Genomic DNA, 20,358 nt, shown 5'->3' on the forward strand with positions numbered 1-20,358 from the left:
ATTCCAAAGAAATTTCAAATAGGTTAACTTGCTAATTATCACCTAATTATTTAGGTTAATTTGTCTGAATAATCATCTCCACTTAATTTATTGCTTTTATTGGCCTTTTCTTGACTGTATTTGTTACCTGTTTATGTGTCTTTGTCCTCATTTGTTTGTTTTGTTGTGTTTTTAGCTTGACAGCCCTGTGCTTGTCATCGCTACTTTTAATATTGACTGATGTATTTTTTATTATTGTAAAGCACTTTGTGATTTTGTATCTGTGAAAGATGCTATACAAATAAACTTTACTTACTAATTACCATAAAAATTGTGGACCTGTAAGATGAAGTGTTATATATATTTAATTTAGGAATTGCTTTTTAAAAATAATATATATATATAATAATAAAGTTTTTATTAGGTACACCTTGTACCTAATAAAGTGGCCGGTGTGTGTATATAAGCTACGTATGAATCCTTCTTTCCTACCAGTGGCCATCGGACTATATAACTCCTCCCCCTTCTGCAGGAAGGAGAGCTGAAAACACCTGACACTGAGTACAAATATAATATAAATATCATGTGCAATACTACTTTTTACATTCTCATGTGCAATATCACTGTTCATTTAGTGCAATATTAAAGTCCAACATGTGCAATATTACTTATTTTTCTGTTTGTTAGCTTACTTTACCTTTTTTTATTTTACTTATCTTATCTTATTTACTCATTTTACTAAATGTATCTTACTTAAAGGGACTATTTGTAACTTTGTACGCGCATAAATGTAGCGGGTCGTCACATATGCGCGCTCGCATATGCGCGTTCGTGTGTAGCCGCTGTACCCTCCTCCTCTGCCTGCTCGCCTTCACTCAGACAGCTCAGCTCGCTACACCTCTAGACGTGAACGCGCGTTCACTACACACTGCAGAAGAGTTAGTTTAGCTCTGAGAATATCTAATGAATGTACAGGGGACGTTTGTGCAGAAATAAATGCTGCAGCTCCTCCAGACCAACAGAGGTTTTCCGTGTCTTGTGAAGTGACGGAGCTCTACAAAGATTTACGTTGTCTTCTCGTTACCGACCGGGTGCCGGTGTCTCCTCTGCTCTCTCCGGCTGCGGGCGGAGAGAGCAGGGAGACACGCTGCAGAGCCCCGCTGCTTCAGCCTGCACTTAGGCAGGAAAAGCCAACACTAGGATCAGATCTAAATCATGTTCATGGAGAGACCTTCGTCTGGTCAGCTAACATTACTGCCAAGCAGCTGAAATATAGAGTGATATTGTGGTTTTAGCTGACTTATGTCGCCTCACTGTTTTGAGTGATGCTCGTTCAGGTATATTGAGAGCGAGCAAGTGCGAGCCCGACGCTGACTTTCGTTGATTTCACGGCCACAGGTGTTGCTGTTAAGAAGCATTTCTGAAAGTTACAAATAGTCCCTTTAATTGTTATTCTATTAGGCACTGGTACTAGAAATAGTACTTTTATACTTTTATATAAAAATATATACTTTTTTTATTTTATACACTTGAACTTGTTGTAATTTTGTTGTATTTTTGAGCAATCTCTGGCACAATAATTTCCTTCGAGATTAATAAAATTCTATTTAATCTAATCCTGAATATTTGTGATCATCTGCTCGATGCTCGATTGCTCTGGTCTGGCTGATGCCGTCAGTTCACAAACATGCGCTCACAGTTGCTGCTGCTAGAGAGAGAAAAGGACATGTTGTTAGGAGAAGCAGGCAGGGCCGCGGAGCAGCAGCACGTCTAGACCTAGACCAGACTAGACGGGGGTTTAACAGACACCCCCTTCAGAGATGGGCCACTTCGCCCAAAGAGGAAGAATCTGAACAGTATAGCTACAACCTGAGCTCGGGTGTGGTGTCTCTGGACGCTCATATGCAAGAGTTATTTAATGTTTTAAAGATGTGGGAGCTGGTGGTGGAGGTGGTGGCGTCACCGAGAGAGAGCTCTGCCTTCCTCCTGTCGTCGTCTAGGACAAGATGGCGAACTGTGCATGCTATGGATTTATTATAAGTCCATAACTATGTTCAGAGAAGCCCTGGATTATACTTATAGTGACTCTATGTGAAGGTGAGTTGTGGAGAGAGAAGGCTGTCTATATGGGGATAATTTGTTAAATTTGGGATGTGACGTAATACAAAGTTGGCTTCAAACTTAGCTAGCTTTTTAGCTGTGTAAGGTTTCAACCCTTTACAACATTACTACTTTTATAGTTAGCTCTGTCAGCACTTTGGGGAACGAATGTACTAGTAATTGTTGTTGTTTTTTTTTCCAGTGGTAGCGATGACGTTAGTGGCAATAATTAACATTTGACACTGGTGTGTTTATTTCACTGTTGTCACGGTGACCCAACTTCATTTCTTGTTGCTAAGAGATCATTTACTAGATCCTTAGCTATATGTTTAACTAGAGCCCTATATATGTTTAACTACATCCCTATATTTGTTTAACTACATCCCTATATTTGTTTAACTAGATCCCTAGTGAGTGTTGTTTTAACCTTACTTCATCATAGGTGTGTTAGCTTATACACCTGGCTTCCTACGTGACTCAGGTGACCTAGCAAAACATTAAGATAATGTTAAAGGTCCCATATCTTGCTCATTTTCAGGGTCATGTTTGTATTTTGTGTTTCTATTAGAAACATGTTTACATGCTGTAATGTTCAAAAAACACATTATTTGTTCTCATACTGTCTGTCTGAATATACCTGTATTCATGCTCTGTCTGTTTTAGTGCATTTCAATGGAATTGCAACGGAACTGCGTTGCCAGGCAACAGTTTGGTTCCATGTTTACTTCCTGCCAGCTGATGTTATTCACATACACTGCAACAGGAAATAAACTGGGACACATTTATAATGTTTATGTTTAAAACCGTGTAATGGTCTAAATATTGTATATTTATGACATCACAAATGGACAGAAATCCTAATGGCTTGTTTCAAACACGCAATTTCGGAATACGGGCTGTGTGCATTTCACCGTATATTGAGTGTTTTGATAGTTGAACAGTATTATTATCGCGCTTAAACCTGCTTTATAATATTAAAGACCTGGAAATCTCACTTTTGACAATATGAGACCTTTAACGCTCAACCAAAGCAATTCATAGCTAACAAAAAAAACATGCTTGAGTCTAAATTTGAACAATATGTGTAGTAATGTTACACCTGTTACATCAAGCCAACGTCAAAGAACTAGCTGTGACGAAGGCCACCAGCTGCGTCGCCTCACATCGCCTTTGTTTTGGCCAAAAAGTTGCACTTGAATACACCGCAAAGACTACAGCTGAAGGCCAACTACCACGTACGCTCTGCGCCTGCATGAAAGGAAATAACTCTCCACACCAGCAGGTCGCGGTAGTCTGTATTTGTCATTCAAAAAGGGAAACCGGAAGACCGAGGACAGCGGATATACAAGCCATTGTTATGATGCGTATATGAAACAATGTGGTGTTTGCCGACCATTTTCACACCACTCTCACTCACCACTTAGCCTCATTCCTGTTGGCCAAGTCGCTGTGAAAATATCTGTGTACTGGAATGATCAGATGAGATGAAGATGAAAAATGAGAAAAACCTTCTGTGTTTTTCCTCTTGACTTTACTCGTTGGCTTGCTTTCCTCACGTACGTTTCTCTTCTCATGCACTGATTTGCTTAAGCTGAACTGCCAATCAGAGTGATTTCTCTCAACGACGGGCGCCGCCACCGATTCAACATGCTGAGTTGGCTGACCATCGGCTTGGTGTGTCAGGGCCTATTCTGGACAAAAGATCACTGCTCTTATACTTGTCATTTAATTGAGTGTACTATAGAGAGTTGTATACAGTATATCTCATACGTAAATAGTACCAAGAAGGGCTGGGCAATATGATATATCATCATAACAATATAAAAATGTCTATCGTATATAGTTTTCTATATCGTTTCCATTGTGATATAGGCTTGGCTTATATTTATTTTTTTTTCTCTATTATTCCACTTAAAGCAGTTATGTTCATTTTGCACTCAAGTTCTTAAAATGAGAAAATACCTAGCACATTTCATTTGTCAAGTATTTAATTCTCACAGGAGTATACAAAAATAGGCTTTGCCATGTGGTTATTTCATATAGACTATTTATTTATTGAATTACCAGAAAACATGCTATATCATGATATACTGTATATCGTCATCGGGATGTGAAATGACCTATATCGTCATACAAGATTTTGGCCATAATGCCCAGCCTTAGTACCAAGTTACTTAATACCATTACATATCCATTCTAGTGAGTAGAGATGAGCTGGTGTTCAAATTTTGCAACCTACATCTGTGTAAAAACATTTATGTCAGTGAAGCTACAATTAGTCACCATCTGTGCGTACTGGGAATCTTTTAAACAACACCATGAGTAGAGTACAGTGCAGCCACAGCACTGTTTGTGTGATTCCCCTCTGCATAGACACTCCTGTCTGCTGTACGTGTCACATTCCTCAGCTGTAGCAAGGCCACAAAAGCAAGGTTGTGGGTGGTAATGATACCAGTAATGCCAGAAGACAGTCAGCAGTCATAGTGTGGTCAGTAAATAAATGTGTAAACAGTGTTTTCCCTTCAATAATTGGTATTAGTGCGTAATGTTGGTTGTTAACGGGGGTGGGGAGAATGACTTGGGAACATGTTGTGCTATACTCGGGGGCAGCTGGTTATCTGTATTGCATTGTGGCCAACTTGAAGACTGGTTTCCGAGTGATGTCATCTTGAGATGTGCGTACAGATATGAGGCAGTGACCAAAACAGAACAATTGAGAGTTTATGGGGAGAGCACCATGACAAGAAGATGTTGTGCGGAAACTTGCATGAATCCCAAAAGTGATGGGTGGAAAATGTCCAATATCCCAAGATGTAAACAACTATTCCAGCACACAGTACATAATTACCTCTATGCGTCCAGCGATCTGGTCAGAGTCCTGGATTTTATTAACACGGTAGATTCTTTTGTCCGGAAAAAACTGGTGAGGAAAATATATCTGGTATAGATAAAACGGCTCACTCTGCTACTGTGTTCACGGCTGGTTTAATGAGAAGTGTAACAGAATGTGCCGCTCTATGATCAATGCTTTGCTAATCAATACAAGTGCTTGTTGGGGCGTCTAGTATTTCAGTGTGTGCAATGTGGTGACAGCTGTTAATACATGTTTGATATAGGTGAGAGACAGGTGGCTTTGTACACATTTGCTTGTTAATGAAACTTTATCTACGTAGATTTTAGACATCCGGAAGTTTTTTCCATTGGACATCTGGCATACATCTAGTATCTTTCATATTATCCTGACAGAAAGCAAGAATGACCAGTATCAGGGATGAGGAGGCCTCTATCTTCTTAATCTGTGCCCATTTGTATCTACATTTTCATCTACATTTACAAAATGTGTGGAAAGCTGATGGGTCATGTGCTTTACGTATATCGATGATGGGCGTGATTAGTAGCATGTTGACTAAAGGTACAAATTGGTACTCTTGTGGTGTTTATTAAACGTCATTCACTATCCATTCAGTATACTTGTCAACTGTAAAGTGTATTTCCTGTGTATACAGGGCGAATTCTTCTAAATGTTAGTCATAAGTTCAGTGTACATACCGTGTGGTCACATGTTTTAGAAAATAGAGGCCCTTTTTTATCTATTGAGCATAGAAGATCATGTTCACGAGACACAGGCAAAGCACCACAGTGTGTTGTGAGACTGTGAGTTAAGTAAGGCAGCAACCCTTGCTTAACAATCAAGGGATAGCAACAACAGGAAGCAGAGAGGGACTAAAGTAGGTTCTTTCATTTCCACTGTCACTATCTGCATTTAGTACCATCATCTGAACAGTAGCCAAGAAGATCTGATTGCATTATTTCATAAATAACCAGACATGTTCTAGGTCACGTCGGGTGAATACAATTTAAAATCACGAGTAGCCAAAACAAGTTAGTTTTTTATACGGTAGTGCATCTAACCAGACCGTAACCCTACAATACGTCGTATGACCTAGTTCAGTTGAAGCAAACTGAGACCTAAATTTAAAAAAACATTTAAAGCATACTAAGGAAATGTTCTTTGCAAAGTATTTATTTGAATGCAGTGATACCGTGTATGAAGATGTATATATCAGCTAATGTTTTTGTAGCTGTAATAAAACACATGGAGCCATTTTCTAAAAGAAATCTTGTACAGTAATTCAGTGTCTCTGTTTAATACAGTAATGGCTGTTTAATTTGCTGATATTGCCTAACGAAATGGACGACCTTATGTTACTGTTCATATTGACCAAGATTAGTGCTGCTAGTCAAGCTAGAGAACACTCAGTAGATAACCATTGTTTTTTTGGCTGGTGACTGAAGCAAGTCTAGCAGCCACTTGCATATTTTACCAGCATTTGGCTGGTGGCTGGTGCTAATTTCCAATCCTGATTAGGTTCATATGTCATCACCACCAATGAGCTGTTGGACGGTCTGATATCTAACATAGCCTCATAAATTTAGGGGAAATATCCCTGTTGCTGACCACTCAAACATCCACAGCTGGAGCCTAAAAGTCTATGGATACCATGACTTATTGCTTAAGTTAACCATGGCTCTGATCACCACTGCAAAACGAAGGAGTAATGCTTTGCTAAACAAGCAAAGCCTTCTCAGCACTGTTCTCCACGTTGTGCTACATGCACTGACGTTACACTAACATTAAATATCCAACAGCAGTCATGTCAGAAATGTGAAAAATGCCTAATTTGAGGCCACAGCAGATTTATGATCAGGCTGTACTATTGAATCATACATGAACCTTTTTATCAGTATGGACATTATCATGAACAATGTGAGCTTATGGACTGTGACAAACATTGATGAACTAGTCTAGGCCTCCATGTTTTGGGACACGGAGCTACCTACCTAACAGAATGCATGATGCGAGATGATGTCACCCAAGCTGGTTTCACAATCAGCTTGCCTTTGACAAAAGTATGAATGCTTAATGTGTCTGTTTTGATATGCTGTGGGATGGCAAACATTTAGCTCACATGTTCCAGACTAGAGTCCAAGATTTACTGATCTCAACAGCACCGTGTATCACTTTTAGCCGTGAAGTCCAGTCACATGGCTATGAATAGTTATCTATGACTCTAACTGATGGGGAAAAAAACATTTTGGGATAACCAGTGATGTTGAGGTGCCATATTCTGCTGCTTCTATTGTAAACAAATCATTAGTGTATTACCATCACTCACCATTTAACTGCAGCTTTGCTTCACTGTACAGCACAAAAAGTCAAGAATAGATGCCGTATTCAGGTGAATATTCGCATAACAGCAGTTCATAAAAACACACTGATACATATTATATTGTATATTCATTGATGACTTTTTTAATTTAAATTTAGACATAACCTTTGACTGTAGATGATACTAGTGTATTTGTTTTTCTCCAATTTTACACAGTAATTCTGCAATACTACCGTAAAGACGATCTGGCATTACACCGGCTTTGCTTTTTTACACTGTACCAAACAAGGGTGGCGTAATGCTGCCCCGGTGTGTGATTTTTAGATGGTCTGCCGGCATTACGGGAGCAAAAGAGGCATGACATGTAACACATCAGCGTTGGCGTCTGTCCCTTTTACACAGACGTCGATTCGGCCCTGTGATTACCTCTGCTGCCGGCTTGGAGGTGGGACAACTCTGTTCCTCCATGCTGTATCCATACCTTACATACAGAACAGCCAAGCGCAATAATGACACAACCGTCCTGCCTTGACTGTCATCACCTTTTCATCCTCTCACCAATTACTGTTATTTCTGCATCTTAAGACACTTTTTTTGGGGTCATTCAGCACCATTTGTTCACTGTGGACAGGTGTCTGGTGTTTATTTTCTTCTCAATGTAATTTTGAGAAGACAGGGTTCAAAAGTTCAACTGTGAGCAATTACTTAGCAGCTCAAGGTTGCTGGGAAGGTTCTACAGCTTTGATGGCAATGCGATGCCCCAGAAGGAGCCTCATGGCTGACCAAGGGAGTATCTGGCTTCGGATGGTAATAATAGCAGCAGCTGCCATACTTTGGAAACAACAAAGGCTGTCTACTTCACATCCTTGTGTCAGGCTTCTCCTAATTATTTAGTGATAGTTTTTGTGTGGCAAGGGAAATGAACCGATGCCCAAGTTAAGTTTTGTTTTAAATTGAATTTGGGTGTTTTATTACACCAAGCTGGTATTCAGATCTGGACATCTTGATTGCTCTGGTCCAAGTGCAGTTTCCCTCCATCTAGGGACTCTGGCACCAGACAGCATACTTTCCATCTCCAGACCAGCCAATTAACATTTCCATTCCCCAGGCACTGAGTCGAAACTCGCAGTATAAATCTGGTATTTCATGTGAAAGTCTCAGTGCTGTATGACTTTGTTATATCACAGATATCTGACATTACTGAGTAATTATTCAACTAGCCTCATGTTTTCTTTTCCATCAACAATCTGTATTAGTAAGCACATACTTGAAAAAAGTGCAGCACACAGTTCTTGATTCTCCATATAGTATGGCTAATAGTCCTGCTGTGTAGTTACATGTTTGATTAATAAGCAAACACTGGTAGGGGAAGGGGTGGCATGGTGGTGCAGTGGTTAGTGCTGTCGCCTCACAGCAAGAGGGCTTCGGGTTTGAAGCCGCTGGTCTCTGGCCTTCTCCCATGGTCCTAAAGCTGGGGACACACCAAGCCGACATCAAAGAACTAGTGGCGAGGAAGGCCACCAACTGCGTCGCCTCACGTCGCCTTTGTCTTGGCCAAAAAGTTGCACTCGAACGCACCGGGACACACCGTAAAAACTAGGCCGACAGACACTCACCAATGGCCCCAACCTGTCCGACGGCAGACCGTCATCTTGGTGTGTCAGGGCCTTAAGAGGGTTCTGGGTTTGAACCCGCTGGCCGGCCCCTCTGTGTGGTTTGTATTTAGCATTTTTTTCCTATGTCAGTGTGGGTTTTCTCTGGATTTTCCAGCTTCCTCCCACAGTCCAAAGCCATGCAGGTTAGGTTGAATGTTGACTATAAATTGGCTGTAGTTGTGAATGTGAGTGTGAATGGTTGTCTGTCCCTATGTGTCAGCCCTGTGATAGTCTGGCGACCAGTTTGGGGTGTACCCTGCCTTTGCCAAATGTCAGCTGGAATTGGCTCCAGCCCCCTCGTGATGATGGATGGACTCTCTAGTATACCCCTTACAGGCCCATCCTAATGTGATTATTGTAATGTAGTCCACTTCTTTGTGCGATTTAGAAATATAGAGGTTAAGAAATGTTAGGTTTGAAACATTTTTATCTACAACTGTGGTGTGCACATGGTTGGGAAATATTTAGCTACTAAGTTGACGGACAGAATTCTTCCCTGGACTGATCTCTGCCTGCATAATCTGCATTTAAGAGTGTCTTGCCGTTGGTTTGGGTGTGTCTATGTACCTTTGAACTTCTGGGTGCTGCCCTTGCCTGGGGACCTTTGTTAAGCTCTCAGTCAGCTTGCTTCCTGCAGAAACCAGCGAGGCATCTCCACTGCGGCTATGTGCACGCAATCTACAACAGTTACAGGGTAACTTTGGTATTTTTCAACCTGGACCCTGTATTTCCCATGTTTTTGTGTCTAAGTGACTAAAACATTGACCCAACTTGCCTGGCAATCAGGGCTGGAGCTTAAGGATGTCCCGTTGTACAGGGGCCGAAAAAAATGCACATGCAAAATCTAGTTTTTCGTCCAAATGCTACTTTTTACACATAAAAATATTCTAATTTAACTTAACTGCATTGTTTACATCAAAATCAAACCTATCTGCATCAGTGTCTTTTTTGGGAAAATCCCATTTTGAAAATTCCCAAATTATACCCGTACTGGCTGTAATGAATAATAGAGGCCAGGTTCTTAAATTACAGGCAACACACTATAAACGTAGGTACGTTAGCAACTGCCCCAACAACAATTAAGCAAATCCCAGCCCACACTGGGCGAGAGGCGGGGCACAGCACTGAAAAGCCATAACATGATAATTAAATGTATTAACATTCAGTCTAGGGAACCAATCCTTTTTAACTGTATGGAAAAGTTTGTGCCATTGTGGTGGCCTTATATACGGGACAGCCAGGACAATTATTTGTAGGTGTGCCAGTGTGGCCAATTTTAATTTCCCCTTGGAGCACATCCAATTTTGTTTTCATTCACAACCAAAACGGTTGCCCTTTTGAGCCCTGCTTGGGATAATTTGAGAAATTGTTTCGAAGAGAGAAGACGGTAAACAGTGTCGCCAAACGGTAACACAGGGTGTTATTGTGCAAAGAGCTGCCAAGGGAATAGGATGACCTTATCTTGCTGCTCAGAATAGAGTCGAAGGGGTGGCTCACAGCGTCAGTGTTATCACAACACAAGTGTGTTTTCCATCAGGGGTATTTATTTTAAGAGTCTCTACGGGGGCACTAACGGCCCAAACCTGACTTGCTTGTGTTCTCCTGATCTTTTTGAATGAGCTGGGGAAATAAGGTATTTAAAATGATGGTGGTACTAGTAAAAATAGCCTGTTTATACACAGCACTCGAAACAATGATTCATTTTTGTTATGTCATTACATTTGCTTTTTATGTCGGTAAACATGGTTCTGTAATTGATTAAAGCATGGAAACTCTTGGGGACAAGCTGCTTGTATTTCAGTGAATTTGCCCTGGAGCGAAAGTAGGTCATGGGCTCCAGTATGGCACACAAACAATGTCTGATAAGGTCACTGTGCCAGTTTTGAATATGGATTTTAAAGATGATTAGGGTCATTGAAGGTGTTATTTTACTTAATGTTCTTTTTCTGTTGCACATAATTGAGCTTCAGAATATTTCACCGAGATGTGATGGTCTCCGTGAGCATGAAGTACTTTATCCTCCCTCAAACACACACACACACACACGGGATGGAGGAAGAGAGAAAAATCATGTCTTAGGTAATTGGGCATGTGGGCCTGATGATGGTTTGTGACTTTATTTTTCTCTCTTTGTCTGTCTCTTATCCTCTCTCCCTCTCTATTGGTTGCCTAGAGACCTGCAGTAGGATGCATGGAAATGGCAGGAAAGGTCAGGCAAACCTTTGAGAAGTTAGTCATCCACTGTGTGGAGGTGTTAGTGGGATTGCAGTAGATAGGGCAGAGTGATGAATCTCAAGCACTCCACTACGACATGTTATCGTGCCCTGATCCGTTTGACGTATGCGGTTGGGATGACAGATGTTAGTGGGGTGCACTCCTAGTTGTGATGTCATCAAGTAGGATTCATTAAAACAACTAAATGGGATTGGGGGTGTCAGTTTTTTTGGACTCATGGTAACTTAAATGTACCCTCAATCTTAAATGAATAAAAACGGGAAAGCACTGGACTGTTCTTTGGTTTTTCAAATGATGATGTAACAGCTAGATAGGTTTTTGTATTGCACAATATGTTGTTCAATATATAAGTTAAGTATGAGTGTGCTACATTACTAGGACTGGGTATCGGTACTCCTTTTTATGGTTTCGACTGAAATAACCCAGTGCCAAGTAGTATTGAAACTTCTCCAATCAAACAATACCTGCAATCGATCCTTTTTGTGCCCAGATCTAGAAAAAAATGACTATATTTATGGTTTTGCTTTACAGTCAATCACCATAAGTGTTCTTCGTTTTAATACAAGATGTGATTGGCACACTACCGCAGCAGCCATAACCCATACAGCCAGAATTGCCTCGACGTGGAGATGTCTGAGCTGGCAGCTGGCAGCTAATGGTGTTAACAGTGCAAACAACAGCAACAGTACTGACAGAGCTAACAGTTTTAATCTGAAGGGGAACTGGAGGGTGGGCGTTACGCTTCCGCGACAAACGCGGTCCCGCCACTGTGGGTCGGGAGACAGCATTATCAGCGGTAACCGCCATATAAGTGCTGTGCAGTGTCGATTAGCTAGCCAGTGAGACACACACACACACACAGCTTCCATTCACATGGTGGGTATCGAATTAAGTAATTGGTATCAGTACTACTTTAAGGGTATTGGTACTGGTATTTTTAAATGATACCCAGCCCTATACATTACATACTCTTTCCACAGTTCTTCAGTATGGTTTATTTAAAAAAAAAAAGGCTCCATTTTATGTAACATGCTAAAATGGATCCAAACTAATGACCCTTTTGTTTTATTCTCTTTCTCTGCAGGTATGGCCTCACAAGTCTTGGTCTACCCACCACACATTTATCAAACCCAGACAAGTGCCTTTAGCAGTGTGAAGAAACTCAAAGTCGAGCCCAGCAGCTGTGTGTACCATGAGAGGGCACACCCGTGGACTTATCTGAACAGCAGAACCCTTGGCATTGTGCACCCAACAAAACAAGCCCACTCGTTTGTGAACCGAGACTTGGCAGTGGGCGTGAAAGTGCGTGGAAGACAAGAGTACCCGGTGCAGACGGTGGTGGTGCGTGGTGTACAGAGACAACCGCCTGGTAGAAGAGGAGGAGGAGGAGGAGGAGGAGGAGGAGGAAAAGGCCCAGCTGCGGCCCAGCAGCGACAGGACGCAGGGGTTGTCCACTCGCAGGGCAAGGAGCAGCAGCAGCAGACAGACATAGCAAGTGGGGGCAGCAGTGGAGCAACAGGGGCAGGAGGAGGGGGAAGGGGAGAGGGCTGCAGTGGAGGAGGCGAGGGAGGTGGAGAGGAGGAGGAGGGTGACAGAGAAAAGAACTGTGGAGGTTTGAACTCAGCCGACAGCTCTCAGCGATGTGGGCTGAAACGTAAAAGTGAGGAGCTGGATAACCGAGGGAGCGCCATGCAGATTGTGGAGGAACTGTCAATGTTGCCTGCCATGATGCAAACGACGAATGTGGGGAACGCAACCATGACTGCGCCTGCGGCCGTGGGCGCTGGAGGGGGCCCCTCGAAACAGGGTGGAGGTGCAGCAGGAGGGACGGGAGGAGGGGATGGGGACTATCAGGTGGTACAGCATGAAGTCCTGTGTTCCATGAAGAATACTTATGAAGTGCTGGATTTCCTGGGACGTGGCACATTTGGCCAGGTTGTAAAGTGCTGGAAGAGGGGCACGGGTGAGGTAGTGGCTGTGAAAATCCTAAAGAACCACCCTTCATACGCACGGCAGGGTCAAATCGAAGTTGGCATCCTCGCTCGTCTGAGCGGGGAGAATGCGGATGAGCACAACCTGGTGCGAGCCTTTGAATGCTTCCAGCACCGCAGCCACACCTGCCTGGTGTTTGAGATGCTCGAGCAGAACCTGTACGATTTCCTGAAGCAGAATAAGTTCAGCCCGCTGCCCCTGAAAGTGATCAGACCTGTGCTACAGCAGGTAGCTACAGCTCTGAAAAAGCTGAAGAGCATGGGTCTGATTCATGCAGACCTCAAGCCGGAGAACATAATGCTGGTGGACCCAGTGAGGCAGCCCTACAGGGTGAAGGTGATTGACTTTGGCTCAGCCAGTCATGTGTCCAAAGCAGTGTGCTCAACGTACCTCCAGTCTCGGTACTATAGGTGAGTACAAAAAAAAGGACAAAGGATTTTTTTTTCATATTTTTAACAAAGCAAGTTTGAGCTCAGTGCAATTCAAACTCATTTCAGTCTCTGTTGGTGTCCAGACCGCCATAGTCGGGTTAAAAAATGTCCTTCCTCTTGCAAAACAAGGAAATGTCTCCCATACTGCACAACATCCTGCCTGTTTAGGAGCCACATACCACAGACACAGAAAAAAATGCGACCCTGCAGTGTTTACTAGCAGACTATAGACTCACTGTTCATGTCCCAACTGCCTGGGGAAAGAAAGCTGTGTTCTGCAAGACTTTAAAAAAATAAGAAAAAAATAAGTTTGTGGATATTTCTGGTATTATTTGTATTCAGGGCGAAGCGGCTTGGCCTTAGGAGTTGAAAGGAATAACAGATATTATGCTATGATAGAAAAAGAATGGATAGGCAAATATTTGAAAACTGACATTAAAACATGGTGTGAACAGTTAGATTAAGTCAAGAAAAGGCTGTGAGAGAAATGACTGAATGCCATTCCAAACATAAGTATGCTGTTACAGGCTCTAGGCTACGACATGGCAGTAGATACAGTACCTAATGTTGATGTTAGAAGGGCGCTGTGTTTCTGGTCTTGGATGTGCACTTGGAAAACCAGCGGAACAAATTACCTTTGGCATTATATTATGAGTGCTTTGGTTTGATTAGAAAAACAGGCCTGAAATGGTTTCAACTGTTGGGTAAGAGGCTGACCCAGTTCGCTGTTTGGTTTGTACCTTTTCCTGTTTTGTATAGAGACTCTGAGACTCTGAGATGATAAGAAGATATAAAGTAAGCCATTTTGCTCTAATAGTGTCCTCAGATGATGTCCAGTAATTTGTTTTGTGCAGCTTGACCTAGTTAATCCTAGCAACTAGAAGTGGCATGACTAATGGTTATTAAATGATTTAAATTCAACCCTTGGCAGCTGGGGTACACTGTGATCATTAGGGATTCAACCAAGTCATATCACAACTGACCCACTAGCTAATACATTATTATACGGCTTTCTTGAACCTCTCCTAAGGCACAAGGAATGAACAATGAATGAGTCTTTACAGTTAGGATACCTGCATTGGGCTGTCCCTCTGCTAGTGACCCACTGCTGTGAGGACACAGTGGAAATGCATAGTGTGCTACATTGAGCTCATGGAAAAGGGGCATATTCAACCAAATCTAGCAGTGGTCATAACATTTGCCTCTATTTGTACATGCAAATAGATTATTATATATTAGGTTGTGCTCTTGGTCGTTCTGGAAATAGAATGTAAGGATATTATATTTGTAATTAGTGGCATTACTGTGGAGAGTACAGTAGACTGCATTATACATGTGTGTTTGCTTTGGCCAGCAATATGTGTTGCTGAATGTCTGTGTGCCTCCACAGACAGGTGCAGTCGGATACAAGGTTTAAAAACGGCAAAGAGATTAATTTAACAATACAAATGGAAAACAAAATACCAGTAAAACCTGTTAAGATAATGTTCCAGGGTGCACCCAAGTAAAATGAGTATCACCTAAATATTCTTTGGATTTTGGCCTAAACAAATGCAATGCTTAAATAATATATACGATGCAACAGAACATCTGAACATAAAGATTTCTGGCAAGAAAGAAGCATGTTTAAGTCTACTGCACTGCGGTTTGGAGAAAACAATACTGCACTTAAAACATTCACAATGGTGGCATAGATCCATACTAGCAGGCAACATTTACCATAAGAGGACAGCGGCCCTTGTACTCTTTCTACCGTGCCAGTGGGTCTTCCTCTCTGATGACATCCTATAATAGGTAAGATGTCGACTCTGCAGCAGCTTGATACTGTGGAGTGATTGATGTAGTTTGTGGTTTTACTCTGCCTGATCAATTCGCCCCTCCTCTTCTCTCACAAACTCTTTGTACCTCGCCTCACCCTCAAGTCAGTATCTAATTTTCATGAGTTGTGATGTGATCAAGTCAAGAGACTGTACTTTAACTTCACCGTACGTTTGTAACAAACTTGAAAAGGTCAATTTAGATCTAGACTTGGACATTTAATGAACCTGTGTAATGGAGGTGTAGACGTAATGCTCTGACAGAGCATGTCAAAATTAAGCAGATCCGAAAACCATGAGGCATCTATTCTATTTATTTTATTTAACATTTAGATAACCAGGAAGTCCCTGAGATTAAAATCTCTTTTTCGAGGGAGACCTGGCCAATATAGCACACCATTACAATATTACAAAAATTAATAAAATAAAGCATGTCAAAAACAGATGAGCAATTTTATATATTTGATCAATAGATGGAAACAGTCGGGGCGTAGTAGATACTTAACAGCAGTTTGTGCTTCAACATGTGCTTTCCCTGTCCTAAGCAGTAACTATTAGGAATGTCCACATTTGAAGTCTCCTGGTCACGGTTTCTTACAGCTTGGCATGGTAAGAATATCTAAGATCTACTCAGATGGCGAGATTAAGTCAATGGATTTTGCGGTACAGATTGTTCATGCTTTTTTGTCTTGGTTTCTGAGGCTGGGAAGAAGTGAGCAGGATTTATGAGCCATATTCAGGTCAGTGCTAGCTGTTTTTGGTGAAAGGCATTTACATTGCATTTGAATAATTCCCACTGCCTGCACACTGAGCCAGTGAAGCAGTATGCCCCGCAAGGGAGAGAAATACTGTCGATGAAAATAAATGCAGATAGACGATTTGATGTCTCTCTCTATTGCATTTACCGGAGCTTTTCTCACCGGCTAAAGTAAGAAGACAATACTTGCTTTGACCCATTCCTTGGCCATAGCTTAATGGAAATTGTGGGGAAATATATTTGTCAATGACACCTAATTATTGCATTCTCTCTTCATTCCACACATTAATCTTTTCATCATTCTTGTGAATTTTGTCGTATTGTACTACGCACGTAGTTTCAGGAAGTTGCTCAAAATAGAACTGTCGTGCTGTGCTGTACTTTTGCGGGGGAGGAAGTGAACAGTGCAGCTGCTTCAACGCTGTTTGTCAGTTCTGTCAAACCTTAGTGACCAGGAGTTTCTCGCAGGTGTTGTATTTTCATTCACAGATTGGAAGATGGTTCGATAAACAAGTGACTTAATGTGGCAACACATTTTATTCTGAAGTAAAAAGAAAAAAAGATACTTACTATATTATACCTATCACCGTCAGAGTTATGCAGAGTTTTCATCAGGCTTTGTTTATGCCAGTGTTCAGAAATATGTAAAATATGAGTTATATTATGCATAATACTTGTCATAGGCTATGGGCAGAGAGGCAGTTTCCTTATATTCATTACATATTTATGTATTTATTTGATTTAAAAGGGCCCATGTACAGTTTAAAACAAGTGTCACCAGTTGATGCACCGTACCAGATTATAGCTTTGAGCTAATTTGCATCTGTAGTCCTTTGGCAGGTCAAAATGACTTCAGTAGATACTTCAGTATGACCATAACTGAATATTTGGATTTTATTCCTGATTTGATTCTCCTGTCAGGATACAGTTGATTAGTAATACTAATAGATGAAAAATGCTTTGTAAAAATGGGATTCCTTTGTAGTTTGTACCTTGTTGCAGACAGGAGTATGCAAAGCATACTGTGAGGGAACAGCGTTGCTGAGGCTAAGAGTGAAGGGTTGCTTAAAATAGCTCCTGGGACGCCGGCCAGTGGGCTTTGACTTCTATAGATGGTGAAGCACATAGGCAGCCAGAATGAAATAGGGACAGCTTGAAATACTACAGAGCTCTCACTTACTCACTCAAGGTCAACCAGCTCTAACGTCAGCTGTTTTGATTTTCATATGTCCGTTTGTGTTTGTGTGTGTTTGGCTATCTAAAGTGGCTGGTGGATACCTCAAATCCATCAGCCACTCAAACCAATAAGTTTGACAGATACACCTGCCACTTCCACAATTTACATGCATTTGGCCAGTGGCTGCTCGTAATTTCACCCTGATTTCAGCTAAGTTGGATCTCTCGGAGCTCAATTTTCTAGAATGGGCCGTGTTTATACAGTTTTTAGATACATATTCAACTAAATAATTAAAAATAACAGGAAAATGGTTTAGGCAGATTTAGATTAGATAGAAATGAGATATGGTAGTAAATTATTTGGATGTGCAAGTGCAGTGTCCTTTCACTTTTTCATTCTAATTTGTAATTATTTGAATTTTACAACATATTAGAATAGGGCTGCAACTAACCATTATTTTCATTGTCGATTAATCTGTAGATTATTGTCTTGATTAATCAGCTAGTTGTTTGGTCTTTAAAATGTCAGAAAATGATGAAAAACATTGATCAGTGTTTCCCAAAGCCCAAGATGTCTTCCTCAAATGTCTTGTTTTGTCCACAACCTAAAGATATTCAGTTTACTGTCATAGAGGAGTAAAGAAACCAGAAAATATTCACAACACAAAATTTTGACTTTTTTTTTTCTTAAAAAATTACTCAAACCGATTAATTGATTATCAAAATAGTTTCAGATTAATTTGATAGTTGACAACTAATCGATTAATCGTTGCAACCCTAATTAAGAATTTATTGCATTAGACCATTTTGCATTATTACAGTTAACACTTATTTGTTTGTTGTGTGTTCCAGTATGTAACAATTAAGCATAGACATAGAAAGGCTGAAAAGGTCTGGAAAGGTCAACTCTAGATTGTCCAAGATGGACCAGTTCCTCTATGTAAACCACAAGCTGTAGTTCATTCTCCTTTCCACACATGGAATATTTGGACTAAGACTACTAGATTACCATTTCCCTAAAAAGTAGGTCTGACTCTGGCATTTTTACTGAATGAGCAAGTAATCCCCCTTCGAAACTTGTGGGCACACAAGAGTCTCCCTTTTTATGAACCGTGTACTTCTTTGGGTTTCAGGCTAATGAGTGTTTCGAGGTATTTATTCTTATGACCTAAGTAGCTTTCAGTCTGTCAGTTAGCAAGAACCTAAATTATGCATCACGGTTAGTTCTCATGATGGTGTTTTTTGCAACATCTTGTATTTTGTTAACAAGACGTGATCATTTGGTTTTCAGTCCACTTTGATGCTGTGTCAAATCAGTATCCCTATTGATAATAATACATTTTTTAACTTCATGTTGGATCTGTGACAGAAGCAACTCCCTTAAGGTTTACCAGAATATCTCAAACTCGTGCTCACATGCTAAAGGCTCATTGCTGATCACATTGCTGAACTTGTTGTTTTGCCAATCTGTGTCACATGCTGACCTACACCGTTTCTTATTTCCAGCTGCAACAAATTACTTTGCTGGTGTTGTGCCAATGGTCACATTGTTTTAATATAATATGTTGCTGGTATGAATAGCAAGAACTGCTGCAGTGAACCAGAGCAGCTAAGAACTCTTTTTATGAAAGAGCAGTTTGGCTGTCCTCTTGCAAAGCTGCAAATTAGTTTTTGTGTTACATTAAATGTGTGCAAACTTGACTCACTTAGCATTTAATTGTGGGCTTTGGCCAGTGTGTTATAGTACAAATATTGTTAGAATAATCTTGCAGAATTAATGATAATACCACAGTGGACAGACACAGTCCAGCACAGTGTGCTGTGATGCCAGCCTTTCCGGCATGCCTGGTTTGAGTTGGTAGTTTAACAAACATAACATAACATAATAACAGAGGAAAATGAAAGCCTGTATGTCCTTGGTGGTATTTTCATAAATGAATGGCTTTGGTGTGTAATGTCCATGAAGTACTTGTGAGACTTCACCTTGAAAACGGCATCCTTCATGACTAAGGCCATGTAGTTGGCAACAGTTGTCAAGGCTGTAAATTGCTGATTGCTCCGTTTACCATGCATTCTGGTAAATGTTAGACTTAAAAGAGATTTTTGTTGATTTAATAATTTGTGGGTTGTTTGTTGGCTTTGTTTAAAAGTTACAACCTTGAAGATCTCTGTTTCGTCCTCTTTGGTGGCACCTGACGAAAAGTGATAATTGCAAGTGTGTTTTTGGATCCCCACTTCCCAGAGATCCAGACAGTGTTGCCCAGTTTGTAATACTGCAGATGCAAGGTCTTTCAACAGTGGGCCATAGGCTCAATCACCATTGTGTTACCGCATTCGGCGATAGATAGTGACTTAATATACATTTATTTAAATGTGAATCTTAGAGATTATTACTTTAACATCATTAGAATAATTTGTTTCCTCATAAAATTACAAAAGCATGTTTGTTACCTCCAACAAGGCCGAACGCCTAGGAAGGAAGTTATGTTTTCACCGCGTTGGTTTGTTGGTTTGTTGGTTTGTTGGTTTGTTGGTTTGGAGGACTCCAAAAGTCCGCAATGGCTTTGAATGACATTGTTTTAAAATTGCCCCTTTTATTTTTAAGGCAAGGGTTCTTGTTATCTTGTACAGCTGAATTCAAAATACTTTGATTCAAACAGCAAAAAGGTAGAGAAGAAGCTCAGTCCACCTGAGCTGGAAAATGAAGTCTTTCTTAAACACTGGCTCCATGTCAGCACATTGAATGGTTAACATCTGTAAAACGTGTCTAAAGCCTTGTATCCTTAATCTAAGGTCTGGGCAGATCAGAGTGCAAGTGCTACATCCGCCTGTGCTGCACTGCCTCTGTGTTCCTCTGAATAATGCAGAGTGCCCTGAGAGTGTGTGGAATTACAGTTCCTGGAAGAGACGTGCGGTAAAGCTCCATACTTCCATCATGGAGTCACTGTGAGTCAGTTTGTCTTTGTGGCCAAGCTTATGCCAACTGCAGTGTAGCCCAAATTAGTAGATTTATCAGAACAAGCTTACTGAAAGGCCTGCGTAAAC

The 20,358-nt window shown here is 41.0% G+C and overlaps 1 protein-coding gene across 4 annotated transcripts in view; it reads left to right on the forward strand.

Annotated features, from left to right (window-relative positions):
* The first annotated feature begins 1,692 nt into the window (after nucleotides 1-1,692).
* The window catches only part of hipk3b (homeodomain interacting protein kinase 3b), a 44,228-nt gene continuing 25,562 nt past the window's right edge, over nucleotides 1,693-20,358 (forward strand). For 2 of the 4 annotated variants that reach the window (XM_037756859.1, XM_037756868.1), the window contains exons 1-2: nucleotides 1,693-2,076; nucleotides 12,225-13,542. In XM_037756859.1, the coding sequence (XP_037612787.1) occupies nucleotides 12,227-13,542 (1,316 nt within the window). In that variant the 5' untranslated portion in view covers nucleotides 1,693-2,076; nucleotides 12,225-12,226. The remainder of the gene's footprint in view (nucleotides 2,077-12,224; nucleotides 13,543-20,358) is intronic. The other 2 variants (XM_037756879.1, XM_037756889.1) reach the window with 1 other exon arrangement.

Source organism: Sebastes umbrosus, chromosome 2 (genome assembly GCF_015220745.1).
Source record: "Sebastes umbrosus isolate fSebUmb1 chromosome 2, fSebUmb1.pri, whole genome shotgun sequence".
In the NCBI taxonomy this organism is placed as follows: Eukaryota; Metazoa; Chordata; class Actinopteri; order Perciformes; family Sebastidae; genus Sebastes; species Sebastes umbrosus.